The sequence below is a fragment of the Cyrtonyx montezumae genome, unplaced genomic scaffold (genome assembly GCF_038088225.1).
Source record: "Cyrtonyx montezumae isolate F1298 unplaced genomic scaffold, pur_monq_1.0 scaffold_20, whole genome shotgun sequence".
In the NCBI taxonomy this organism is placed as follows: Eukaryota; Metazoa; Chordata; class Aves; order Galliformes; family Odontophoridae; genus Cyrtonyx; species Cyrtonyx montezumae.
Genome location: NW_027071937.1, coordinates 8,531,252 through 8,557,902, shown reverse-complemented (window position 1 = coordinate 8,557,902; position 26,651 = coordinate 8,531,252). Strand labels below are relative to the sequence as shown.

Genomic DNA, 26,651 nt, shown 5'->3' with positions numbered 1-26,651 from the left:
TCCTTTATAAACCAGTCCTGTGTCCAAAAGCAGAAGGAAAGAATAGAATTTGGCGTGTTAAATTTGTATGTGTGTAGGAGAGTAATACAAAGGAAAACAGAATCTGAGGAATGCATAAATCATAGAACTTGCACAGCGATTTTAAAGCCCATCAGGAGCAGGGAGACTGCCAGAGTCGATGTGCAGTGAAGGGAAGATCTGACCTGGAGATAAGGTCCCAGCAGACAGAACCGAGTGAGTTGTTTACACACGTGTTCACTGCGAGAGCTGGGGGAGTTCACACAGGAGTGCTTCCACGTGGACAGCTCGGCAGAGAATCTGTTCAAAACCCAAGTGCTTTTAGGAGAGATGGAAGTTCAGAACCGAGCAGCAGAAGTGATGTGCCAGGCCCAGATGGTCCCAGCTGCAGCCCCGAGGGAACTGGCGGAGGGATGAGCAGAGCCAGCAGCCGGGATGTGCAACTGCTGTGTGAAAACTGCTCCTGAAATGAGTTGTGGAGTGGATGTGGCAAAGCGCAGCCAGGGATGTGCAATACCTCCTCCAAGCAAATGCGGGGATGCTACATGCAGCACCAAGGGCTGAATGCTGGGGAGGAATCCTTTCGTGCAGGGAAGCACCCTGTGTAGCAGGAGTGGCACAGGCAAGCTGGGGGTGAGGGGACATGGCTGGTGTGGAGCGCTTGGACTTCTGTGTACCCAACCACCACCTTCGCTCACAGTACTTAAAAGCGAGAAGCTGCTGCGGGGCAGTGGGAAGGTCACAGAGCTGGGCGGGGGAGGAATTAAAGGGGGGTGCAACAGCTGTAAGTCCGAAAAGTTAATGCATAACAGTGAATTAGTAGCGAATGGGGAAGGCAGCAGCACCCGGTGATAAGAACAGCGATGGGGCCGAGGGACGAACCGAGAGGGGTCTGTGAGGTGGGCGGGCGGGATCCGGCACCTACGGCGGAACCTCCACCGGCGCTGCGGGGCGGGCGCGGCCCGGACGGCCGCGGGGCACCGACGGAGCGCCGCTCGGAGCTCGGCCGCGGGCACCGCTCCTCTCGGCCACGCGGCTCCGGGACGCGCTCCCCGCTCGCTCCCGAGGCCCGGCCTCCCCGCCCCGCCCGCCGACAGGAAGCAGTCGCGGCCGCCGCCTCTCCCCGCCCCGTCCCGCCCCGGCGCGGCGGGCAGCGCGGGGCCGCCGTGTGAGCGCGGCCTGAGATGGCGGCCCCGTGCCGGACGCGGACGCTGCAGGTGGTGGACACGGAGTTCAGCGCCGACGCGGTGGAGTGGTGCCCGGTGGAGGGCTGGCACAGCATCCTGGCCTGCGGCACCTACCACCTCCGCCCGCCCGCCGCGGTGAGGCCGTCTTCCCTCACGTCGGGGCCGCGCGGTGCGGGTGCTGCGGGGTCCCGCGGGGTCCTCTGGCGGAGCTGCGGTGCCTCTCGTCCTCAGGAGGAGCCCCCCGCAGAGCGCTGCCCCTGGGCGGGGCGGTGGTGGGAGCGCTGCTGAACGTGGGCTTTTCTTCCTGATCTCTGGTGTAGACCGACTGCAGGGGAAGCCACGAGGCCTGCGACCGGACGGGGCGCCTCTACCTGTACCACTACAACGAGGAGCAGCCCTACATCCCGCTGACTGAGATCCAGAGGATCGACACCGCTGCTGTGCTGGACATCAAATGGTAACGCTGGGCTGGGGGGGGCTCGCCGGGCTCTGCTGCTCCTCCGCTCCCTTTCGCCCTCGGTAGGGAGCCTGGCTGCTCACAGCTAAATTGACCCCTTCTCAGAGGGAAATAGCCACCAGTGAGCAGTTTGCACTCGTTTCTGCGTTGTGTTCTCCCGTGGGCTTATGAGCGGCTGGGCAGTGACTGCAGACCTCGTTTGTTTATCATACAATCGTTTGAGTTGGAAGGGACACTTAAAGGTCGTGCAGTCCCACTCCCTGCAGTGAGCAGGGACACCCACAGCTCCATCAGAGCTCAGGGCCCCGTCCAGCCTGACCTTGGCTGTCTGCAGGGATGGGGCATCACCGCCTCCCAGGGCAACCTGTGACAATGTCTTATTGTCCTTGTAAAAAAAAAAGCTTCCTCTTGTACGAAAGAATTCAGACTAAATGTCCCCTGCTGTAGCTGGAAACCATTTTCCCTTGTCCTCTGACAGCAGCCCCGGCTGAACAGTCTGTCCCCTTCCTTCTCGCAGCTCATTTAGATACAGACAGGCTGCTCTCAGCTCTCCCCACGTTCCTCTCTTCTCTGTGCTGCACAGCCCAGGTCTCAGCCTGTCCTCATAGGAAGGTGTTTCATCTCTTATATTTATATCCTAATATGTCATAGATTTTTACAATGTATAATATTTTCCCCTTGTTGCAGGTTTGTGGCAGCTAGGAAACCCTTAGATTTTCTTCATGAGGTGTTTTTAATCACGTGCCCTTTCCTTCTGCACCCTAGAATAAAAACTATTGCTTTTCTCCTGAAGAGAGGTATACATTCAAGACTTTTTTTTAACTGCTGGATCTTTTAGGTGCCATGTTCCAGTTGCAGAACATCCCATGGTTGGCATTGCAAACTCAACAGGTGCTGTGGAGTTCTGCCACCTGACTGGGAGTGAGGTGGGTGGCTGTAACGCCTGCTGATGTTGAAGCTGTTTTAACACACTTTTATGTTCTTGCTTTATTTGCAGTGCTCAGGGACTCTGCAGGGAAGGAGTATGTTTTCATGGCTTTCTCAGTGTACTTAGCTGTATTTTTTTTAACACTTGTTTGGTCTTGTGATAATGTTTCTCATGAATTCCATAAACTTGTTCATGGCACCAGAAAGACTGGCTGGGCTCTGTGTACCTGCAGGGCATGGGAGGTGAAAGACATGGGGGAGCAGCAAGCTTTGTGCACTGTCACTTGAGAATAAGTATGGAGTTACTGGTAAACAAAGCAGAAGGTGAAAAGATGTTAAAAGTAGGGAAGAGTTGTGGGGAGGGGTTTCTGTCAATTGGTGAGAAAAGTCTGTTCAGGAGAGCCATTTCCAGGGTGAAAAGGATAAAACCAAACCAGACTATTGGGGAGTTCAGCAATCAGATCTTCAATTCTGCACTTCATTGCTCTCTGAGAGGAAGAAAATTTTATGGAGGGTTTGGTGGGAGATGGGAAACAGAGTGGTGGGAATGCTGTGTATGCACAAAGTTTGCCCTTCAGCTAGTACTGAGCAACATTATGTTGCTATGGGATTTTTCATCTCTTCTTGGTGTGGGTCTCTAATGTGCTTGTCTGCTTCTGGAAAACACCTGGCATAGATGTAAGCAGTACACATTATCTACCTGCTGCCTTTCCCTTGACCCATTTCTTTTCTTTCCAGTAGAAGAACAGCTGCATGTTGGAGCCGTGCTTCAGGGTCGATCTTGGTGCACAGTGCCTGGCCTTGTCCTTAGACTGGTCCACAGGACGCGAGCAGTGGTGAGGATGGGAGACCAAGGCTGCTGCTGAGGTCACTGTCTGTCACTTTGCAGGCTGAGGCTTCTGATGGGTGAAACTGGTGGCTTTATTTGAGAAGGAGCTTAAGATTTCTTTCATCCCAGCAGGCTCCCTTGGTCTTTTCTGAAGTTACTATCTCTAGAGTGAGGGTAACTAAGGAACAAGTGCTGTGGTCACTGCAGCAAGAGCAGATCCAACCACAAACCTGAGGCTGTGCCATGTTGAATGGTGAAAGGTGAACCAGGAATGTTTCTCTTTCCTTTGCTTAAAGGAAAGACTGCAGTGGGAGGCAGCTCGATCCACTGAATCTAGCTCAGGTTTTCCATCTGCTCACAAAACACCTGAAATTTTAGTATGAAAGTCTGTTAAAGAATTGATAGTAAGAACATTTTAAACAGTTTCATGAGAAACAGAGTTGGTTTGGAAGTGGCTCATACATTTGATTTCAGGAATGGCATAATTGGATTACAGAAAATGAATTAGCTGTCCCAAGGAAGAGGTCAGGTGAAGGTTTTCTGTAAGTTAAGTGTAAAATAGAGTGATATCTTCAGTGTGAGACTGGAAACTGGAAGGGCTCAGGCAGTACTGTGCGTCATGTTGCAGGGCAGGTATTCAAGTGCTTTTGCTAATTAAAGCTATTTCTGTGCACGTTTTCTGTTGCTTAATGAATAAGCAGAGCTTCTAGTACTACTTTCTTCTCTGCATTCCCTCTAGTTTCTGCCCTTCAAGGTAAAAATGATGGTTGCCATGATGAAAGGTTGAACTATTCTCTGTTCAGAGACAAAGAATCCCTTCTAGAGGTTGAATGTGCAGCCTTCTTATCTCAGTATATCCAGCAGTACCGGGCTGTGGGTGACCAGGTATCTGTTGAGTGGTAATCTGGGAGATTTGGTATGGTGTGATGTAGAACCAGAAAGAGGCCCTGAGACCAAAATCAGTACCTACAGTTGCAGGTAGCCAGTTGGAAGGGTAACTAGCACATGTCAGGGAATTAATATCAAGCCCATGAGAAGCCAAGTTAAGCACTGAGGGGAAAGAAAGACCAAGGCTGTTTTTGTTTCAGTTAATTAAATGTGAGCAGATTGCTCCCTCTGTGAGATCAGGGAATGGGCATCACTAGTGGGGATGATTTTAAGATGCAAAGCTGAAAACAATTGTATAAATGCATGCATTTCTTCACTGTAGTGTCAGTTTCTCTTAATGCTTACTTGAATCAAATATATATGTTATCCATCTGTAGTTTGGCAGCTGATTTGTACTCAGGACATCATACTTAGGACATCAGTTTCAGAAATTTCTAATGTTTTCTCTGTGTTCCACTGTAGCGGATGTCCTTTGAGAGTGATCAGCAGTGATTCAGAGGGGAAGCTGAATCTGTTCTCCATAGATGAATCTGCACCTTCTGTGCACGTCCTGAACCAGTGGGAGGCTCACAAATTTGAGGCCTGGATTGCTGCTTTTAATTACTGGAACACTGATATTGTGTATTCAGGTGTGTAAGTACTGGGAGCTAATTTGGGGGTGTTGGGGATGGGTCACTTTGTTTAGAGGATGTGTGTTCCTTGGGATTTTTGCTTTCTGGGGTTGGGTACACTGCTTCCTATCGCTCTTCCTGTAAGAGCTGGGGGTCTCTGCTAGTTGAAGTGATTGGGCTTAATTAGGAGAAACCATTTCTTTTAAACTGTGCTTTGGCTCTTGGCAAAAAGTTGATATCTTGGGAAGAGCAAGAGATGCAGATAGAAGCAAAAAGAGCCGAGCTCTAGAAGATATATATATTTTTTCAGTGAGCAAACTGGGGCAGTGTTATTATGTGTGTCTTATATGGTGAGAAGTACTGTGAGCCTCAGATGAGGTTTGATATGTCTGTCAAAGGCTCTGATATCCTGAAAAGCAGTAGCTCTGCTTCAGTGCCTCACAGTGGTCTTTTGAGGGGCGTTCAGGACTTTTTGTCTTTGTGCAGGAGGAGATGACAGCCTGCTGAAAGGCTGGGACACCAGATGCAGTCCGGAGACTCCAGTCTTCACCAGCAGGAGGTAAGCACGTGGTGGCAGCAGCTGGAGCACCAGCTATTGTGTCCCTTCCCAAGCTGCTGCTGAGCCATGAGTGGAGTCCTGTTTCTGCCTCATTTGGGAAATGGAGAGAGAGAGAACCTCTTTTCATCAGGTTTTTCATCAGGATAGCTTCAGGTTGAAACTGTCTTCTCCATGTCCACAGCAAACAGCAGCTGCTCACTCTTCTGAGGGGACTTTCCTGTGTGTGAAATGTGGGTGTATTATTGTGGAGGATTTTTAGAAAATGTTTCATTTTCCACTCATTTCAAGTAATACTTTTTTTCTATTTTTTATGGTGGCATAAGGTATGTGGTAGAATATGATAAAGGCAGTATGTACAGCTTTCCAGTGGAATTTGATACGTAGCCTTAAAGCACTCGTGATCGTTACTGCAGTGGAAATATTAATGTTGAGAATAAAGTTTTCTGTGAATGGAGTTGTTTTGCTGAAATTCTTAAGGGCTCTGAACAGCAGTTTATGGTATAAATATTACTGGAAACTGTTCATGTCAAGGAAGTGTATGATAAGAAGTTTTTCTCTAGGAAGGCAGTTGGATTGTGTGGCTGGAATTCAGTATGGGCTGAAATTTGAGTTCACCGTACTCTGCTTTCCTGAAACACCTTGATGCAGCAATATGCACCCCAAGTGCTTGAAATTCAAGGAAGAACCCATTCTTAAATTATGTATCACAGTCTCTGCTGTATATTGCTCTTCTGCAGACATTCAATGGGTGTATGCAGCATTCAGTGCAGTCCCCACCGAGAGAACCTTCTGGCTACTGGCAGGTAAATCTCTTATAGCTGCCCTTCACTGATGTGGTTATCCTCCTCTGTTGCCTTAAATGTGCTATTGTTTCTCAAGGTGTGGTCTCTGTGAGTTCATTGTGGGAAGGGTATGTGGCATTTCCTCATTTTCTTCTGAACTTGCTGCTTAGATCAGCTTTGCTGCTTGTCAGTATGTTGATTTGTGATACATCTCCAGCTATGATGAGCACGTGCTGTTGTGGGACACCAGGAACATGAAGCAGCCGCTGGCAGACACCCACGTTGAAGGAGGAGTCTGGAGGTTGAAGTGGCACCCAAGCTGTGATTTTGTGCTGTTAGCAGCCTGCATGCAGAGCGGATTCAAGATCCTTGACTGCCGCGGAAGCATGGGTGAGTGTTCTGTGGAACAGGGGTGCTCTCACACTACCCTGCTGTTCTTGTTTCTTACCTCAAGGTTAATGGGAAGCTCTAGAAAGATTCAGATATTGTTTATAGCCTTAGACATTTATTTCAGCTTAAATGAACTCTTCCAGATTTCCCAGACCTATCCTCACCACTGGCGTGATAGCTTGTGCCAAGGTGCCATCGTTCCCCTTTTTGAGCAGGGACACGAGCACGTTGCACAGGACCACATCTAGGCAGGTTTTGAATAGCCCCAGAGAAGGAGAAAAGTCTGTCCCCATCCCTTGACTCCCCTCCTTAAGATATTTGTACACATTCATAAGATCCCCCCTCACTCTTCTCCAGGCTAAACAGGAGCAGCTCTTTCAGCTGTTGCTTATAAGAGATACTCCAGTTCCTCCTTCATCTTTGTAGCCCTCTGCAGTAGCTCTCCAGTACTGCCATGTCTCTCTCATTCTGGGGAGTCCAGAACTGAACACAGTGTATGAATGGGTTATTGCCTCAGAAAGGAAGTGCTGTGCAGTCTGGTTAATCTAGAATAGCATGAACAAGCCCTCCACGTGAATCAGAAGGTATTTACATGTTTAAAAAGCTGTTTGCTTTTACATTACAAATATAGGATGCATAAAATGGTTGTGTTGCTGAATTTATCCAGACCTTGGGCAGGTCTGCAGTTTGTGAAATGAGGATGTCATTTCTTCTGTATGGGGAAGGGAGGAACTTGGTGAGCATTTAATATCCAAGTGAAATGCTGAAAGCTCGTGGGAAGGGCACATCTGCAATTTATTAATAACCAGAACCTGGTCTAGCAATCTTAGCAGTTGTATTTCTGGCTCATTTGAGATCACTGTCTGATCTGCCTTGAGCCTATTTATGCATTTTGAATAATGAAGCTCTTAAACCTCATGCACATTAATTCCTTTTCTGTCTGCTCACTGAACTGGGGAAAATCAAAGCTAGTGGGAGGTGGCTGAAGATGTGTCAGAAGAGCCAGGGTATTTTGTTCCTCCTTAACTCTATTGTAAAGCAGGCGTTAACCAGTACTGTGGGATAGGACAACTCTTCTGGTATGGCTTGGTCAATACTGAAATGGTTTGTAAGCAGTCTGCAACAAACTGTGTCACAACTTGCTTTCTGCTCATGACATTATTTATTTGTTTTTTAAAGCGGAAAACACGGAGGAATGTGTCATCCTGTCATCCTATGTCTTGCACAATTCTTTGGCCTATGGGGCTGACTGGTCACGGCTGTGTCCCAGGGATTCCCTGGCTGCAGTACAGGACTGTGCTGCTGCGTGCCAGCCCTCGGAGCAGGCTGTGACACGGTCAGAGGAAGGAGACGAGAGACTGAATTTGCAGGTCCGAAACCTGAAGATAATTTATGAGTCTCCTACAGCTACTTTTGATGTAATATTGGATGAGGACACTGAAGGCTCAGCCTCGCAGTTCAAAGCAGAGGGGGGTCCTAAGTTGTCTGGGGATTCTGACCAGGGTAGGAAACCTGATTTAAAGGAGGGGTCGGGTTTGGGTCGAGGTGCTGACAGTCCTGAGTCAGCCAGCAGTTCTGACCTGGGACTTAAGAGATCCAATGGAATTGGCCTAGACAGAAGCAGTGATTCAGTCAGGTCTTCTGACAGTCCAAAGGCAACGAGCATTGTAGCAACTTGCTCTTTTTATGATAATATCCTACATGTCTGGAAGTGGGAAATGAACCTGGCTGCTGCTTCAGAGAGGGCCAGTACTAGATCTCCATCTGAAAGGACAGCTGAAAGTTGGCACTGACAAGTCCCAAGGTAAAGGGGTAGAAAAGCTTCTGTACTGACATTGGCATCTGAGCTTAACGCCTTCATTTTCTTCTTTTTCCAATTCACACCGTTGATTTGTGAGTCTTTAAAAGCCAATAATGATGGAATAATTTCCAGATGGTTTTAATTTCAGCATGGAGGAAAGCCTTTGCTTTGAGAAGTGTGATCAAGCACAGACACATTTGTTTAGTTTTCCCTTAATGTACTAATTCAAAGTAGAACAGCCTTCCTTTCAGAGGGTTCTTGTTTGTGCAGTATATTTGAATCCCCTCAGAGCTGGTTCGCATTTGTATGACTGATCTCTTAAGCCTATTTTCCTCCTTCCAAAACAAACCAGACTTGTCTGTGCTACTGTGTGTAGACAAACACAGTATGAGATCAGAGGTTTTTGTGAATTTCTCAGAAAAAGCCCGTGAGCTGAGGCTTAGATGTGTATGTAGCTTGTGTACTTTGAGAAGACACTCAAAGACAGACCAGATGCTGATAGTGCAATGCTTACTGTGATCTTCAGTGAAGAGAAATTCTTTCTAAGAAAGAAAATCCAGACTGACTGAAAGGACAGAGAGTAGTTCAGTGATAGGAGGCTTCATTCTGAGCAGGGCCTTTCTTGTAAGGATTCTGGTGAGCCTGCACACTAATTTTACATCAGACTCATCACCTGGATGCAGTCTCACTTTGTTGCTCTCCAATCTAAGCACACATTGGCTTAGCAGAAACTGTGTAGTGAGCCCTGCTTGTATCTTAGTGTCACACTTAACCCACTCTGCCCCTTCCTCACATCCCCTAGGTATCCAGCTCACGTTTTCTGTTCTCCATAGTGAGACCTACATGTAGATCCAAAGTCAAGATCTTACAGGTGTTTTTTTTTAAGGTGAACAGCTTTAAGATGAAAACCTCCAAAAAACAGAGGCAATGTTTCCTGACGTCTTTTAAGTTCAAAATAAGTAAGTTACAGAAACCAAAATTAGAACAACATTGCCCTAACTACCTCCAGGAATGGCTGCTTCATTAGCTTTTGTTTTTTCACTGTGAAATATTGGCAAAACACCGTTTCTGGAACACTTTCTCTCTGTTCTTAATTACCTTCCTAGAAAGAAAACAAAACAGCTTAAAGTAGGTAAGGAACTACTAGCTTGCATGGTTTGTTTTTGAGAATCCTAAAGAATTAGTTGCCTGGAGGGAAAGAATCACCAGCAACAAGCATCTGTAACAGTGCTGCATCTAAAATGAGGTGCAGCAGATAAGAATTGTACTGCTTTGAAACTCCTTTTTCAAAGTTCAACGTGTATTAAAAAACCCACAAACTCGAGTGCTGTTACTTTAAGATTCATACTAGCAATGTGAACAAGAGCTTTTGTTAAAAAAAACACCATATTTTTGGATGTTTCTAAAATAAAAGTCAATACAAGTCATTTATCTTTCTTGGTTTTGATTTTAGAAGAGGTCCTTCACGTGCTGTTTGGATTGTTATTAAGTCACTAAACATAAAGCCTGTGTTGTGTTACAACCTCTACTGCTCCAAGGCACAGTGATACACTGTGTTACACTTACGAGCAGTAGAGACACATGCTTTGTTACACTGCTATTTTTTCCTTTCTCTAGAGATTTTTGTTGTGTGACTTATTCTAGGATAAAGCACTACTGCTTCCACTGTGGAAGTCAATTGCTTACTCCTCCTGCTTCCCTCTTGCCCAGTTAGTCCACCTGAAGAGCTTCAGCCCTGCCCTGTACCAGCCCAGTTTCTTAAAGTGATTGGCCTCCCCACAGCTGATCAGAGAGGTCCTGGGCCTACTTGTCTGTCAGAGGTAAACATGTCACCTCCAACAACTTAATTTTGTTTTTAGCTATTTCTAATTTAAACAGTTGCACACAACTGTAAGTTTTGCTGGTACATATTCAATTTGAGGAATAGTAGGACACTGCTCTTCCAGGAATATGTAAAAAATAAATTTAAGAGGTATTTCAAATGTAAGCAGCTACCTTGGAATTTGAAGCAGCTGCACTGCTAAGGAGCAGGCACTGACTGTAACTATTAACTGCACCTTGACTGAATTCAAAGGACTAGTTTTAAACCTTGGTAAAGACCACAGGTGTGATATATGATCTAAGCTCCAAATCTATGCTCAGTTTATGGTGAGGCCTGTCTCATCAAAGGCTTCATACTGGCTAGGGGTGAATTCAAGTTCTGCTTCTGACTGCACTCGCCCTTCACAGCAGTGTGTTGGCAGCACTGATGAGACATCTCCAAGCAGCTCCTTCCACAGCCAGGAAACTCCCAGAGGCAGAGTTCTCCCTTGTTCCTGAAAGTCGGGAACACTCCTTTCAGCAGCCTGGAGCCAGACTCCTGCAGCTCCCAGCATCAGCTCAGCAGCTCTGCTCTGACAGCAGAACACCTGCACACCCACACAGTGCAACTATGTGCACAGCATGAGACTAAAGCAACACCTTCCTTAGTCACTGGCAGGAAACCAGCTCCCCCACAGCGATTTAAATCAGACATTGCAGAAAGATACAGTGGAAGGATTTGCTTTTAATACTCAGTGAAAGAAACTGTCCCGATCTGCAGGTGCAGTCCAAGTCTCTCGCAACGCCGCTGCTCAGCCCGGCACGGCCCCGCTCGCCCCCTAGCGCACGTAGTTCTTGGGGAAGAGCTGGAAGAGCTTCCCCTCCTGCGTCGGCTCGAAGCCGTACTTCTCCAGCGCGTTTGGGTCGAAGTTTCCCTCCTTCACGTCCTTCTCGATGTGCGGTGCCACTAACTCGGTGAAGAGCTGCTTGGCCGTCATGGGCGGCTCCGAGCCCTCGGGAGCGCGGTACGACACGTAGGGCTTGAGCTTAAACCCCGCCAGGTCGGGGACGACGAACTCGGGCACCATCTCCTTGATGAGGATGAACTTCTTGTTGGAGGTGAGCACGCCCGGCTTCTTGGCGCCCCGGCCCTTATTGTAGGTCCGAGGGCCACGCTTACTGGTAAACGGGGACATGCGGTCTGCTCCCCGCACCAACCCACGGGCCAGCTCGGTTAGCAGCCCCATGCCGAGCGTCTGCGGGCCCCGAGAGGAAGCAAGGAGAGAAGGAAGGGAGGAGGAACGGATGGGCAACGGAGCAGCTGCAGGCCCGGACCGCTCCGCTCCGCACCCCAGCACGACCCGCTCCCATTGGCCGAAGCGCATCAGCCAATCCTCAGCGCCTATCTTAGACCGCGCGGGTCGTGGACCACTCGGCGCGAAGCTGTGTGAGCCAATCAGCAGCGAGGAGCTGGGGGGGGTTTGGTGCCCCCCTGCCCCGCTGGCGGCTGCGACCTTCGCCCCGGCTCCGCGTCTGACCTTTGACCCCGCATCGGAGCGCCGGGACGGCCGCGGCTATAGCAACGAGTGAGGGGACGCCGATTCGGGCCTGGCCGGTCCCGCCGGTTTCCTCGCGGCGGGTCCGTTTGGTAACTCCCCGTAACTCCTCCACTGCCTTAGAGCCGCGCCTCGGGCGGGAGCGCGTTTGTCGTTGCGGCGGAGGTTGGCGGAGCGCGGCCGTCCCTCTGCACGGACTGCTTCCCGCGGGCCGGCGGCTGCCACGCGCTGAAGATCGGGCTCCGGGTTGCTGTTGTCTCTGAACTCGGTCTTTTTTCTTCCCTTTTTTCCGTTTTCCCTTCTGCTACTCCTCTAGCCATGGAAGAAGAAGGCAATGGTGCCAGCCTTGAGGTATGAAGTGATTTTTCACGCGTTTGTTTCTCTTTTAGCGTTTCCAGGACCTGAAAGTTAGTGTATCTGTTGTGGCTGGCTGAATGTGGCAGCAGCTCGGTGCTGTCAGCCCTTCAGCTGGCCCCCCTGTCCGGCTCCTTCAGTTTTATGGTTCTCATGTGGTGCTGTGTGGTTTGGGACGTCCTGTGGGTCTGCTCAGCTCCGCTCCGCTGTCCTGCGCCTGCCCCCTCCCAGCCCCTTGCTGGCAGGGCACTATGAGGAGCTGAAGCATCCTGGGCTGCATGCTGCACAGCAACAACTGCAACTTTGGTGTGCTGTCAGCAGCTTTTTCCTCTTAAAGCCAAAACACAGTGTCATATCAGATGCTATTAAGAAAATCCACTCTGTCCCATCTGAAACCAGGACAGAGCCTCATTTGATAACTGTTGGGTGATGTCTTCAGGTACAGGGCTTTTATTTCCCAGAACCTTTCCCGATTAGAGTTTCATCCTTCCAAAAATGTCAAGATTGGTCCCAGTTTTTGTGTGCATTTGCTTATTTTTGCTGCAGACCATTCATGTGGTGCTTCATATTCTTATTTGTCAGCAGAATGACACAATTTAAGTTCCTTTTGCTTTGGTGGTGTGATTTCAGCCTGAAGATGGAAGGATCGTGGAGTTCTTTAACTCTTGCATTTATTCTTTAAGACTTAGTGCTTTTCCTAGTAATGACAGACAAGGCCCACAACAGGAAATATCTTTCTTAGAACTGGAAGGAGCATCCAGCATGCTGATAAGCAGATAAAAGATGTTCTGTGAAAATTCAGCATTCGTGGTCAAAGTCTCAGTGTGTGGTACAGGGAAGTCACATTATGAGCCACAGGGAAGTCTGGATTCCGAGGAACACTCATGTAAGGTCATGAGTGCTGTGCCACTCACCACCTGATGCCCCTCCCTGTGTGGGGTATGCCTCACTGTTTACTTTTGATTGCAATGGGAAGTTTTTGTGTTTGTACCCAGGTTGCTTGTTCTGTGCTTGCTAATCTGGGTGGGTGTCAGCGTTACTTCAATAGCTGCTTGTTTTTGTTACTGACCACAGTTTTGTTAAGAAAATGGGAGTCAGATGTTACAAAGTGCAGGCAATATTCCTGCTAATCTGTACTCTGAGCCCATCCTTTTGTCTTTTTCCAGTGACACATGGGTCTTCTCAGGGTTGCTCAGTGTGTGTTTTGTTTCTGAGAGTTGGATCAGGGCTCGGATGGAGTTCATGAAGCCCTCAAATGCAGGTGCTGGGTGTGGCCCTCCCTCTGTGCTGCAGCATTACTGACCCCCTGGTTGCCCTATGTGCTGCTTGATGGTGAGGAACTGCTGACACACTCAGGTGTCCATGTGGTTGCCAGCCATTTGCTGACTTTCTCTGCCTCTCTGGATGTTGGGGGGTTGGACTCGATGATCTCTCGAGGTCCCTTCCAACCCCTATGATTCTATGATTCTATGTTGGCAGTGCTTGAGGAGATTCCCCGCAGAACTGTGACCCATGTTGGGATGGGATTGCTCAGGTTGGTCTTGGTAACAAACCCTCCAAGAGCCTCTCTGTTCTCCTTGGAGTTCTGGATGTTATCTTTCCCTTGCCTCCTTCCTGGTTGTGGCACAGGCTCTATGTGTGCACCTGTGTGTTTCCTTCTTTTGTTGCAAATTTATTTCCTTTCAGAGAACAAGGCTGTGACTGTCACTTGGTAACTCCCATTTTCTGTGCTATTGGAGGTCATGTGTGTCCTGATAGTGGCAGAACTCCTGTTCCTGATGCTGTCAGCAGGAAGCAAATTAGTGGCCATAAAAAAGATTCGTGTTGAGATCTCATCGTGCTTAGCCAGAAATGTATTTGTTGCTAGCAACTTTTCAACATTTTTTTTTCTTTTCACTCCGGTTCCACTAGTGATTGATGGTGGTAGTGATAGCTGGAGTGATGCTGAGAAGACAGATGAGTAGGTTGTATTAAAGCAACCTAAAAAAACACGCTCAGCTCTGCATATGTTGACTGGGCAGGCCGGAGTCTGCTTGCCCTGAGAGCCTGGAATGAACTTCTATGAGAGAGACTGGTTTGGTGACTCTGAGTGTTTCTGTTTTTCTGTGGGATAGAAAGCTGAATTAAAAGGTCATCTGGATTTTGGACTGAGGGCAAAAACTGGTTCCAGAACTAAAGATTCAAGTAAGGCTTGAGACTTACAGGGTGACGTGTCTGTTCTTGTACTCATTTTGTTTCCTTTCTATCATTTGGTTTGCTTATTCCTTTCCTTCCATGCTCTGATTTTGAGCTGGCATTTCTACAACTTCTATAACTTGCAGACTTTTGTTTAGAATAACAGCAGCCAGCACAGGTTTCAGGGCTGTACACCTGAGAGCTTTTCCCAATGCCCATAACTTTGTGGTTTATGTTGAATTGTATCTGCAATTTTCTGGTTTATTTTCTCATAACGTTTACATTCACCTCTTGTCCTTATTGCTTTGAATAACATAAAGTTATTAAAAAAAAAGTCAGCACCTCCCTGTCTGACCTCGTATTAGGGTTGTTTAGGAATGTGTGGAACTGTTACTGGATAGAACTCCACTCCTGACCCCTTTCCACTGCAGGTGCTGTGTTTTCAAAGCAGATGGTAGTTGAAAGAAAGACACTGGAAAACAAATGGTGTTGTGTATGCCACACTAGGCACAGATGTCTGTATAGAGGCTTCTTGCCAGCTGTGGGAAACTAATTTCACCTTCCTGTTTGTGCTAGGCCATGCCAGCGAGTGGAATTCTTCAGTTTGTAGAAGACAGAATACAGAGTACTATGGTAATGTATGGCTTTAATCAACTGCATGAAAACTGTGCTAAGTAGTGTGTGCCTGCCAGTAAGCTCCAGGAACTCTATTAAGTCACAATCAAAGTGTGAGTAAGCTGAAAGGAGTTCTTGTTTCTTTGCTGTGGCTGTGTATGAGGCAGGAACTAATTTCTATTATTTAATCCCATGCATAAATAGTTTTCAGTTCATAGACACTTGGGGGAAAAGTGCTGAATATTTTGTATCTGAGCTTATAAATGTGACACTGCTATAGTTAAACTTCTCACAAATGATGTTTTAGTTAAAACTGAAATATTGTTGAATGTGTTTGACATCACACAGCTGAGTTAAGTGTTGTTGAGCCCTCCAAAAAACAAAATAGCTTTTCAACTATGGAAGTTACAGATTTCTTTCCTTATGAATTTCCCTCACAGCTGACTGGAATTGCCATCGGAGCTGCAGTTGCACTGTTCCTGATAGGAATTGTTGTGTTTGTCGTTTATAGAAGAGTGAAACAAGCTAGTAAGTACTCCACTACTATTTCAGTCTTAAAAAGCTGTGTGTTTTTGAAATGTTATGCAGTGGGTTCTGTGCCAATTCATAATAATTGTTTCTCTGCTGTTGAAAGCCTTAATATCAGTTGGCTTGCAAATAATTTTAAGCCTGCTGTTATGAGACACAGGCGGATTGTTGGTTTCCTTTAGTGAGATTAAAGTCACCTGATTCCTCCACCCATTTAGAGAACCTTTTTACTCCTCCAGGGATTAGATAAAGCCTCAAGCCAGCTCTTCCTCGGTCTGGCTTGGCTTAACCAGACTTAGATAATGCCTTGTAGTGGTTTGATTTCTGTGTGCTGGCCATAACAGCTTATTCTTCAGTGTGTGGGAACTCTGGCTATTGTGGAGGTAGCAAAATTGGTAACTTGTACTTAGGCTTCTTTTCCCTTAGCTTAAAGCTGTAGCTCATGGAATCAGAGAATGGTTTGGGTTGGAAGGGACCTCAGAGCCCCCAGCCCCACCTCTGCCTTGTGCTGACTGCCCCCAGCTCAGACTGCCCAGGGCCCATCCACGGCCTTGGGCACCTCAGGGATGGGCACCCACAGCTTTGAGCAGCAGTGCCAAGGACTCACCACTTCCTGAGTAAAGAAATTCTTTCTCACATCTGACCTAAGTCTCTACTCTTCTCTTTTAAAACCATTCACCTTGTCCTATCACTCTGCTCATGTAAAAAGTCAATGTCTTTCTTTTTTAGCTCGCTTCAAGTACTGAAAGGCCCCAGTGAGACCTCCACAGATGAGGCTTCCTTCAGGCTGAATGCCCCCAGCTCCCTCACCCTCTCTTTGCAGGAGAAGTTCTGCAGCCCTCTGGTCATCCTTGTGGCCTCCTCTGGACCCTCTCCAACAGCTAGGCTTCTTTCTTGTGCTGGAGGCCCCAAATCTGGCCACAGCACTGCAGGTGGAGCCTCACAAGGGCAGAGCAGAGAGGGATGATCCTCTCCCTCCCCTGCTGGCCACCCCTCTGCTGATGCAGCCCAAGATGCAGTTGGCCTTCCAGGCAGCAAGCGCACGCTGCTCCTCATGTCCAGCTTTTCTTCATGAAGGTCTTCTCCAGTCTATGCTCATGTCTGCACCAGCTCAGGTGCAGCACATTGCACTTGATCTTGTTGAACCTCATTAGAGGTTCAGCATGTGGGCCCACTTCTCATGCCTGTCTGTGTTACTTTGATGACATTCCTTTCTTCTGTTGTATCAATTGCAGCACATAATTTGGTGTAATTTGTAAATTTTCTGAGGTGGTTTCTGACATGAAGCTCCTTGTTGTTGTAGAACAACTTCAACCACATGGTCCTCAGTACAGATTTCGCAAGCGAGACAAAGTGATGTTCTATGGGAGGAAGATCATGAGAAAGGTAAGAATGCTGGGCATGGTGGGAGGGAAGTGAAGTTTAAAATTCTGTTGAGGAGATTTGTTAAACTTTAAAATACTTCACTTGCTTAATTTGACCCAAGACCTTCATCCTATCTGGGGATGTTTCAGATCTCTTGGAATTCTGCCTGAATTATTCCTTTGAAACATATCTGCAGACATTGAAGATGGTTATTCTTTGATTCATGGCTCTATTAAATTGATGATAAATTATTTATCTATAATCTTAACTGCAGAAAAAGGAAGATTATTATAAACAAGATATTCAGTGCCTACATTCAGGATTGCTCCTTTCAGATAACAGTTTCCAGTACTGCCCTTATACTGGGAGCTGACTGAGTCTTTCCTATGCTAGGAAACAGACAGACTGTCTGCAGAGCACATATTCAAATTTGTCTTTCTGCATTCTACCTCTGTAAAGCCCTTCAGTATATGAGCCCTTGTTTCTTGAATTGCAAACAGGACTTGTCAAACTATAATTAGAGATTGTTCAAGGGGGGTTATCCAGTGATTGAATGTTGCCTTAGAATCCAACAAGGAATGATGCCTGTGCCCTTGTCTTCTTGTGCTGATGATGTTGCTGTCCTATTACTCTAGAAGATCACCTTGAATTTTCCATTGTGTCAGAAATTTGTTCCTTCATGGGATCTAGTTTGAGTCTGTCTGATCAATTGGCCAAATCTTTAAAGTAATTGTAACAAGGTTTGAGAATAGGCATTTCCTGTCATGAATTAGGTTAGTCTAATTAGGCGTGCTAGATATGCTAGGTTTTTCCCACTGATGGTTTGGATTTCACTTAATGGAGGATATTAATGTTCCTGTATTCTCAAAATACAAGCTGCCCTTGAAGTGCATGCTGAATGTGATAAAAGTGATCAAAAGTATGGAATGAATGTTATGTGAGTGCAGAGGTGTTGCGTTTGGCTTTCCTGAAAGCTAATGCAATAGGACCTGGGGATCAAGGGGACTTCCTTGCTCAACACTACGTACAAAATCTATGTAGCAATTCCATGGTTATGGCTTGCTTGAAGTCAGGTACAAATGGTTGATGAAGAAAAAAGGCTGTTTAATCCTGGCTGCAAGACATGCTCCCTGCATGTTGTCCTGTAGGGTCAGAACCAAGGTGTGGGTCCAGTGGGGTCCCCAGCCCCAAGGAGCTGTGAGGCAGGAGTGGGTCCCAAAGGGCGTCTCTGGGCAGAGCAGGTTTGGGGGCACCCTCACTGTCTGGGATAGTCTGAGCACAGCTATGTGCTCGCTCTAAGACTTTGTGGAGATGGATCCAAATATTTGGGTTCAGTTACTGATCACATATGGCTGTATTTTAATACTGAGCATTGTTCTTGGGTTGTACTTCATGAATTTGTAGTTTAATAATTTTTGTATTCTCTAACATGGTTATTTATATGCAGTATAAAAGCTCCCTAGAAATTCACATGATAAAATCTTTTTTTTTTTTTTTTTTTTTTTTGGAGGTGGGGAGGAGAGGTTAAAAGTTGTCTTTCTCTCTCCTAATGGAGACAACAGAGTATTGCAAACTGGTGTTTTCAGCAAAACATGAAGTGTGTTTTTGGTAAAATTCTAGGCTTTTATATCAATTAGTTAAAAATAAAAAGAAGGGTGGGGTGGGGTGGGGGGAGTGAAAGTCTCCAGGCTGAGTATAGATTTTTTTGGGTTTTTTTCGTTGGTGGGAGAAATAGTAATGCTTGATCTTGGCAGCTGTTGCAGTTCTCCAGAAGGTGGCACTTAGTTACAGTGAAAACCGAGTTAAGGACTGGCTGCGCAGGAGTACTGCATAGCCTATGCTAGGAATACTGGAGCTTTAAATGTTATTTCTCTGTCTCATGTTGAGTGTTTCTGAGTGGGAGCTGTATAGCTATGGTAGCTTTTTTTTGGGAGTGGGGAGTCTGTTATGACTGTAGTAGTTGCTTATCAAGATTAAAACATATGCCACTTTCTGTCTAGGAAGTGATTCTGGAGTAGGTGTTGTTCCACTGCTTCAAAGGAGTGAACACTTCACTCTGCCAATGTTCTAATGACCTGATAGAAAGGTCAAATCCTTTGCAGGATTGGAGCAAGGGTTTTTGTTCTTTGGTTTTAGTGAATGTTTTCTGCTTTTACTATTTCCTCCTAGGTTTCAACTCTTCCAAACACTCTGGTTGGGAACACTGTGCCTCGCCAAAGGATGCGGAAACGAGCCAAAGTTTTAAATTTGGCTAAAAGGTACTTGGGCTTTGGGGAAGGGGGGAGTTCACACTAAGCACTGTCTCTAGTTCTGCTGAAGAAAGGCACGAAAGGAGCAGCTGGGGAGTGGAATACTACTGCTTTGTCTGCTCGATAATGTGTAACAGTACAGTGTGTATTGCAGTCAACCTATTGTGTCAGTGTACAGCTGTCTGCGCAGACAGGATGCCATCCTGAACTTTCATTGTTTTCCTTTGTAGGATTCTGCGTATTAAGAAAGAATGTCCAACCCTACAGCCAAAAGAGCCACCTCCCTCTCTTCTAGAGGCAGACCTGACAGAGTTTGATGTAAAGAATTCTCATTTGCCGTCAGAAGTCCTCTACATGCTTAAAAACGTTAGGTAATGTTACATGAAGGGATAGGTTTGGATTTTGCCTTTGATGGCTATTCAAGTGGTACATGTATTTTCTACCACTTGTAAAGCCTTACATTTTGTCACTGCATGGTCGGAGTGAATAAGCACAAAATGATGGGGTGAAGGGAGGGAAAGGAGGCAGTGAGGGGGTTTAGTGCCTGTGTTTGGAGATATGATGATAAAGCTTTTCTAACTTCAACCAATTTCTGCTAGTGCGTTCTTAAAATTCCCTTTAGACAGTTTGTGGGTTTTCTTTTTGGTACAGAAGTAACAGATAATTAGATAACTTACAGAAGTAAAGGATAATTAGGTACAATATTGACAACTTTCTGAATTTTTTACTTTTCTAGCTGAAAAATATTGTAAAGAGAACCAAAGTCAACTTAATCACCATGGCCCTTTGGGGGGATAAGAGGAAAGGTTTTTGTGTCAGTTCAGGAAAGTGTTCCCCCTCTGATAAATGAGAGCAAAGAACTGGTTTACTCAGACATGAAAAAAGCTGAGGTACTCAATAAATTCTTGGCTCAGTCTCCCATGGTGGTCAGGTTTCCTATGGACAAAACCTGTAGGTAAGGGTGAGAGGAGAGGACTCTGTCCCACTGTAACAGTGGAACAAGTCCAAGACAAGTACTGCATCCAAGCCTGGGGCCTCCAGCACAAGAAAAATGCCGAGCTCTTAGAAAAGGTCCAGAGGAGGGCCACTAAAATGATCAGAGGGCTAGAGCACCTCTCCTTTGCAGAAAGGTTGAGAGAACTGGGCTCTAGGGAGACCTCACGGTGGCCTTCCAGGACTTGAATGGAGTGTATAAAAAGGAGGGGGAACAACTGTTTACGTGGATTGATAGTGATAAGACAAGGGGGAATGGTTTTAAACTAAGCCAGGGGAGACGTTAGGAGGAAGTTTTTCACTCAGAGGGTGGTGATGCACTGGAACAGATTGCCCAGAGAGGTTGTGGATGTCCCATCCCCGGAGGCATTCAAGGCAAGGCTGGATGTGGCTCTGGGCAGCCTACTCTAGTGGTTGGCAGTCCTGCCCATGGTGGGGGGTTGAAACTACATGATCTTTGAGGTCCTTTTCAACCCAGGCCATTCTGTGATTCTGTTACTCAGTTCAGTCAAGTATTGATACCGCTGACATGGCAGAAAGGGTGAGGTTTTCAGATGTTAGACTTTTGTGTGTGTTAAGTGTTTTTCTCTTCTGATCTAATTAGTTATAACCTTCAGGACTAAATTAGACACTTTAGTAGTCTAATAAAATTACTGTTTATTTCACCTAAACTTTCTCCTGTGGAATTCTGATATTCTATGACTAATTGATGTTGCATGAGGATTTGACTGATTGATTCTGTTAATTGTGAGCTAATGAAACTGTATGGAGGGCAATTGTGCTGTGAACAGAACGCTTAGGTTTAAGGAGGGTATTTCTGTCTGTCTGGTGCTCACTAGCTAGTCAGTATTGCAGGAGTCTGCTTGAGATGATGTATTCCCATTTACATTAATACAATTATGTTTTTTTTTCTTTTTTATTCATCAGTATTTCTCATGTGTTGTCATTACACTGTTGGGAAAGTTCCAAAGGGTAACTTTGCTCCTCCAACATGTACACCTGCTGTAGGTTTTTATGTTTGTAAGCCATGCTGGGCTCGCTGTACTTCCTTCTGAGCCTGCTGGCACTGTTCAATGTGCTACTCAAGAAGGAGCTGTGATTTTTACAGGTTTCAGCATTTCACAATATTGCTGCACTACTGCCCTGGGGGCTTTTGTTCCTGTCACCCTGCTGTTGCATTGCCACACTACAGCTTCCTCTGGGGCCTTCCAGGAGGGCTGTGCTATGAAGGATGGGTTTTCTAAGAGCTTTTGGTTTCTCTTTGCAGAACGGGTGAAAAAAACTGATATTTACTTCTCTTTCCTGAAGGGTTCTTGGTCACTTTGAGAAGCCTCTTTTTCTGGAGTTGTGCAAGCACATGTTTTTTGTGCAGTTGCATGAAGGAGAATACATCTTCCGTCCTGGGCAGCTGGATAACAGCATCTATGTTGTGCAGGATGGAAAGCTGGAAGTTTGTGTTCAAGAAAATGTAAGAATGAACTGAGCTGTTGTTCTTGAGATACATCCGTTACCGTAGCATATGATGGCATGAGTCATTAAACATTGGTTAAAGTTTGAATCATAGTGATTTAGAAAAGAGCCATGATATGTCTCAATGTCAGTGTTAGGAGCTGTGGTCCTGCACGTCTTCCACAGAATGTGTTTAGCTCACTCTTCTAGGTTATCCTCTCATGCACTGGTTGCATAGTTAGTGCAGGAGGTTGGAGTGCAAGACTGAATTGGCATATTGTTGGAAACATTCTCATTTTTATAGAGTAGGTATACAGAGCAGTATGGTGGCAGTAGAAGAGACCACGTATGTTTGAATCCACAATGTTCTAGCATCTTAATTAGGGGGGTTTGCTGGGAAGGTGTCAGATCCAGATTCACTTTTGGGTAGGCAAGGAGAAGAAACGATAGCTCATGTTTTGGGCTAGTCTTAAAATGTGAAGTGCAAACCTTTGCAATCCTTTTTGCCAACTTGGATGTTAATATGTATATTTAATATTTTTCTTGCCTTTTTCAGGTTTGACTTTAGCTTTTATGGCTTTTGTTTGTAATTTATCTCAGATTTTCTGATTTCTGTATGTACTTTTGTTTTGCTCCTTTTTTGGTTATGCTGCCTGTTGACGTTTGTGAAGGAACAGTGAAAAATGCTTTCACCCCTTCCCTCCACTTATGGGAAGGATGTGACAACATGTAACATCCTCAGTCAATGGAGCTAATCCTTAGTGTGAAGAAGGTTTTGTTTTCATTTTTGATTGTTATATAGCAAAAATAACAGGTCACATCTACCCTAGACAAAACTGACATTAAATTTCCTTTAATTTGTTGTTTCTATCTGTTATAACGGTGGTTTATAACTAGGTGATGTGAGTTAGCACCAAAGCAGAGAGAAGGTTCACATTCAGGTCCTAATGGGGGACTGTATCTGTTAGAGTTGTTTGGGCTATCTGGGAAAATGACAGCAAGTTAAGCTTTCTGGAAAGCTCCATGTATGCCATGCATACACACCTGTGAGCCTACAGTAATCTATTCTACACTTGCAGGATGGCACAGAAGTGATTGTTAAGGAGGTGCTGGCAGGTGACAGTGTCCACAGTCTTCTCAGCATTCTGGATGTCATCACGGTAAGATCCTGAATGTGCCAGTTTTCTGCACTGCTGTTTTATGTTGCTGAGGCTGTTGTGGGGGGAAAGTCAGCTTCAAATATTACTAGGAAGGGGTCATAATGACAAATGCTTTGTTACCAGTCCTTTTTCTCCTTTCAGTGGCTGTTTCTCAGTAGCTTTTCTTGAAAATAATTATTTGCTTGTAGTTGGGAAAACTGAGATAGAGTTTGATTTGTTCAAGGTTACAAGGGAGTCAGGAGACAGACCAGGACAGAGCCCAGAACTCCTAGCTTTTATGCAGTTTCATTTATTACTTAATGAATTTATATCCTCTAATGAATATAAATCTGACTGTTGTTATTACTGTAATTAGACTGTAAAACCAGTTGATGGATTTAATTTTTTCCTAATATGTTAATGTTGATGGTGATCATCTGAAGGTTGTGCTCTTTGGCACGCAGCAAGATGAGCAGAGTGCTAACTGCTTGTATTTGCTGCACAAATTACTGGTGTGGTTTTGTTTCAGATGGAGTTACAGCTATGGGTTTCCATGATTGTCACAGTGTATTTATTTAGGATTGCCTAGACTGAAGGTGGTGGATGCATCGTGTTCAATAACATGAAGGCACTTGGGTGCTTATTTGGAAGGTGTTGATAACTGAGATAATCTTGTCAACAAATTATTCATATTAGTAGCTACAGGACAAGGGAAAATGGCTTTAAACTGGAAGAAGGTAGATCTTGACTAAATGTTAGGGAGAAATTATTCACTGTGAGGGTGGTGATGCACTGGAGCAGGTTGTCCAAAGGTTGTGGATGCCCTATCCCTGGAGCCACTCAAGACGAGGCTGGATGTGGCTCTGGGCAGCCTGCTGTAGTGGTTGGGGACCCTGCCCGTGGTGGGGGGTTGAAGCTACATGATCTTTGAGGTCCTTTTCAATCCAGGCCATTCTATGATCCTGTGAGAACTGAGTCTGGATAGATGCTTGCTCTGTTCGTGAGGTTTTAGAACATTTTGTGTCACAGCTGAATCTGACTCTGCATGGATATGGCCTTAAATACTGAAGCCTGTTACCTGCAAGTGTTTTCAGAAGTTGTGGCTGGGCACCTACTCTTGCCCTTTGCTTTTCCCTCTGCTCTGTTACCTGATGGATGAATGATGAGTTTTCTTTCAGAGCTAATTGGGACAAACAGCAGCCGTGTTCGATGGTGGCTGCTGAAGCCCTGGGTTTACTATTCTTTTGTCTTCTGCCTAGAGATGGTATTTGAAAAAACGTGAGCTGGTGGCATAGTTGGAATAAAAAAGAGGTAGTTTTGATCTATTGACAGTGACTGAGAGGGGGGGAAAAAATGGAAGTCTGAGGAGTAATAGGAGGTGAAAGAAATTACTTGGATAAAGGTGAGCCTGCAGGGCTCAAGTCCCTTTAATGGACAGTAGGTAAGACAGATGAGGTTATAAAGAAGCGATTGTTTCAAGAAGTTTGGGTAACAGCAATGTCAGTGCAGTCCGGGGGAAGATGAAATCTAAGCAATTGGAATGGGAAGAATATGCTGTAATTTTGGGTACAAAAATGAGCTGTCATTCCAAGGGGAGAACTTAGGGCACCTGTGTGACTTACTTTGACCCTTGGATGTCATCTGGATTCAGCTACTGCTTTAGCTGTGACTCTTGTCACCTGCAATGTTGAATTACTCTACAGCTCTTAGAACAAGGCAGGTGTAAATAGTTATCAGCTTTGAGAACAAAAAGTTCTCTGTTTAAAAAAAAAAGAAAAGAAAAGAAAAAAATCAACAACCTGAACCCTAATTCACTGTGGATTATACCTTAAAGTCACACTGAGGCTGCAAGGAATGTGAAGCTGTGTAATTTAAACATGGTGTTCTCCATGCAGCTGATTACATTATATTGGAGTGAACTGAAAGTTACAGGAACATTTCCTCTTTACATTCCTCTGACAGCTTTTAGCATGTCCCATACCTATTAGACGTGGTGGTTGGCTCTCTCAAAAGCAGGCTGCTCTCATGCAGGGTTCTGGAAAAGGAACAATTATATGCTGAAAACCAATCGAGGTGGGATGTTCTTTGAAGAAGAAGGCTGCTACATCATTATCTGTTATTATCCTTAAACTGCTTTTCTCAACGACTGTCAGCATTGGTCTGTCCTCAAGCAAGCACTGCGCAGCGAGGGAAATGAAAGCCTTCTCTGGGTGGAGTGTGGTCCGTACTGATGTGGAATACGGTGCTTATTTTGCCCTTTCAGGGACAGTATTGAGCTTCACACTCATCCTTTGTCCAACAACTGAAGACTGAAGAGACATCTTTAGTTTTTCACTATGTATTTGGCAGAGCGTGGTAGAAAACACAGTTGGTGGAGAATATGTATTTAAAATAAAAATGTATATGTGTAACATATATATGTTGTACGTATATTCCTTTTAGTTTGGAGTGTAAGGAGAATGCCAAAGGATGACACTGTTTAAAAGCTGAGCTCAGTAGGAGACGGATGTAAAGTTTATTTTGGATATAGAAAAAGCACAGAAATGCCATTTGCTAATTTCTTTATTTTAATCAGAAGAAACTGAGAGGAACCTGGAGGAAGCCCTGCAGCTCTACATGTAGATCAAAGAGATATTTAAAATCACAAATCCCTCCAGCACTTAAAAATCAAATCTATTAATACCATCCCCAGATTTTGTAAAAAGGTCAGCTGAAGTTGGTGTAGTTAAGAAATTGGTTCCAATTAATCTAATTTAATTTTAGAGCAGCGAGGCAGAGCTGTGGTGTTCCTTGCTGAGTGGTTGCTGCTGTGCAGAACATGTCTGGTTTGGTGCTGCTGTATTCTTGAGGCAGAAATTCTTTTGCTGTCATTGTGTTTGTCTGTTTAATGCTGACAGGGCTGCTGCTACCTTAGCAATATTAGATAAATCAATGCTTCTTCTATTGGAAAAGGAATGAATGGGTGCCAAATGCTCTTCTCAGTGTTTATTGGAGGACTGCAGGGAATGTTCCATGCAAGAGTTTGCCAGTACATTTTGGTGAACATCTGTTCTGATTAAAGAGAGAAAAATCCTGAAGCGCAGGTCTGTCTTGCAGAATAAGAACCTCAGCATGCTGCCACTTAGAGTTCAATCTTTTGTTGGTTTGTTCATCCATCTATTCTTCTCAAAAGTCAGAGTGGCCTAGACCCAATTCATCTGAAGTGCACAGAAGCTCTTTGGCTTTGTCATTTGGAATATTTCATACATATGTTATTTATTCGTTTATTTTTAGAACACAAGAAGTCTGCCTGTTTTGGTTTGCTTTTTGGCCATGTTCCATTCTGTATGTGACAAAGCTTGAAGCCTGGCTTTACCTGTAATAAAACTGTAACAGACTTGAGAGACAGACAAGCCTGATCTCCTTAACCTGATATACCTCCTTGTAGCTCTTATTTCTTTTCCCTTGGTTTAGAGCTGATGAAATTGCCTGTGTGAATTCACCTGACCGTGTTGCCCTCATTACATCAACTGGAGGGCACAGGGCACGAGGTCAGGGCTGTTCGTGCTCAGGTGGTGTCTCCCAAAGATGTGCATTATCAAAGCAGAAATTTGGGAAGTGATTGGGAAGAGATGGTGCAGGGAATGAGTGGAAATAACTTATGGCTTTGAAACTTTCTATTAGGGTCACCCTGCTCCGTACAAAACGGTCTCAGCCCGAGCAGCCACTCCGTCCACTATACTGCGACTTCCAGCAAGTGCCTTTCAAGATGTCTTCCAGAAATACCCCGAAACTCTTGTTAGAGTGGTGCAGGTAAGCTTCATTGCTGAGCAGAATTAAAACCCACCCGAATGAAATGGAAACAAAACCTCTCACTCTAATTTAAAAGCTATAGGTTCAGCGAAAGCTCATCCTTTTGGAACTGTTCTTCTTCTCAAGATTTGGGATAATATTGCTATTCTTCCCTCCCTTGGGGCAGGGACAAGGTGCTGTGTGGGAG

General features: G+C 45.5%; 3 protein-coding genes across 5 annotated transcripts in view; 2 read left to right on the top strand and 1 right to left on the bottom strand.

The window, feature by feature from the left end:
- Positions 1 to 1,178: 1,178 nt before the first annotated feature.
- Positions 1,179 to 9,768, top strand: DPH7 (diphthamide biosynthesis 7). Its single transcript, XM_065737662.1, has 9 exons — positions 1,179 to 1,340; positions 1,526 to 1,662; positions 2,501 to 2,588; positions 3,331 to 3,425; positions 4,769 to 4,935; positions 5,404 to 5,476; positions 6,214 to 6,279; positions 6,476 to 6,648; positions 7,828 to 9,768. Exons 1-9 carry the CDS (start codon positions 1,203 to 1,205, stop codon positions 8,439 to 8,441), a joined length of 1,551 nt encoding a protein of 516 aa, XP_065593734.1. The 5' UTR covers positions 1,179 to 1,202; the 3' UTR covers positions 8,442 to 9,768.
- Positions 9,769 to 11,083: 1,315 nt separating this feature from the next.
- Positions 11,084 to 11,528, bottom strand: MRPL41 (mitochondrial ribosomal protein L41). Its single transcript, XM_065737165.1, has one exon. The coding sequence runs from the start codon at positions 11,494 to 11,496 to the stop codon at positions 11,089 to 11,091; it is 408 nt and encodes a 135-aa protein (XP_065593237.1). The 5' UTR covers positions 11,497 to 11,528; the 3' UTR covers positions 11,084 to 11,088.
- A 581-nt stretch (positions 11,529 to 12,109) lies between these two features.
- The window catches only part of PNPLA7 (patatin like phospholipase domain containing 7), a 198,824-nt gene continuing 184,282 nt past the window's right edge, over positions 12,110 to 26,651 (top strand). For all 3 annotated transcript variants that reach the window (XR_010622293.1, XR_010622292.1, XM_065737669.1), the window contains exons 1-9: positions 12,110 to 12,156; positions 14,911 to 14,967; positions 15,390 to 15,477; positions 16,781 to 16,863; positions 19,012 to 19,100; positions 19,322 to 19,462; positions 21,393 to 21,552; positions 22,613 to 22,693; positions 26,336 to 26,464. Coding sequence is in view for 1 of the 3 variants with exons in the window: in XM_065737669.1 (XP_065593741.1) it covers positions 12,124 to 12,156; positions 14,911 to 14,967; positions 15,390 to 15,477; positions 16,781 to 16,863; positions 19,012 to 19,100; positions 19,322 to 19,462; positions 21,393 to 21,552; positions 22,613 to 22,693; positions 26,336 to 26,464 (861 nt within the window). In the remaining 2 variants the exon portion in view is untranslated. The remainder of the gene's footprint in view (positions 12,157 to 14,910; positions 14,968 to 15,389; positions 15,478 to 16,780; positions 16,864 to 19,011; positions 19,101 to 19,321; positions 19,463 to 21,392; positions 21,553 to 22,612; positions 22,694 to 26,335; positions 26,465 to 26,651) is intronic.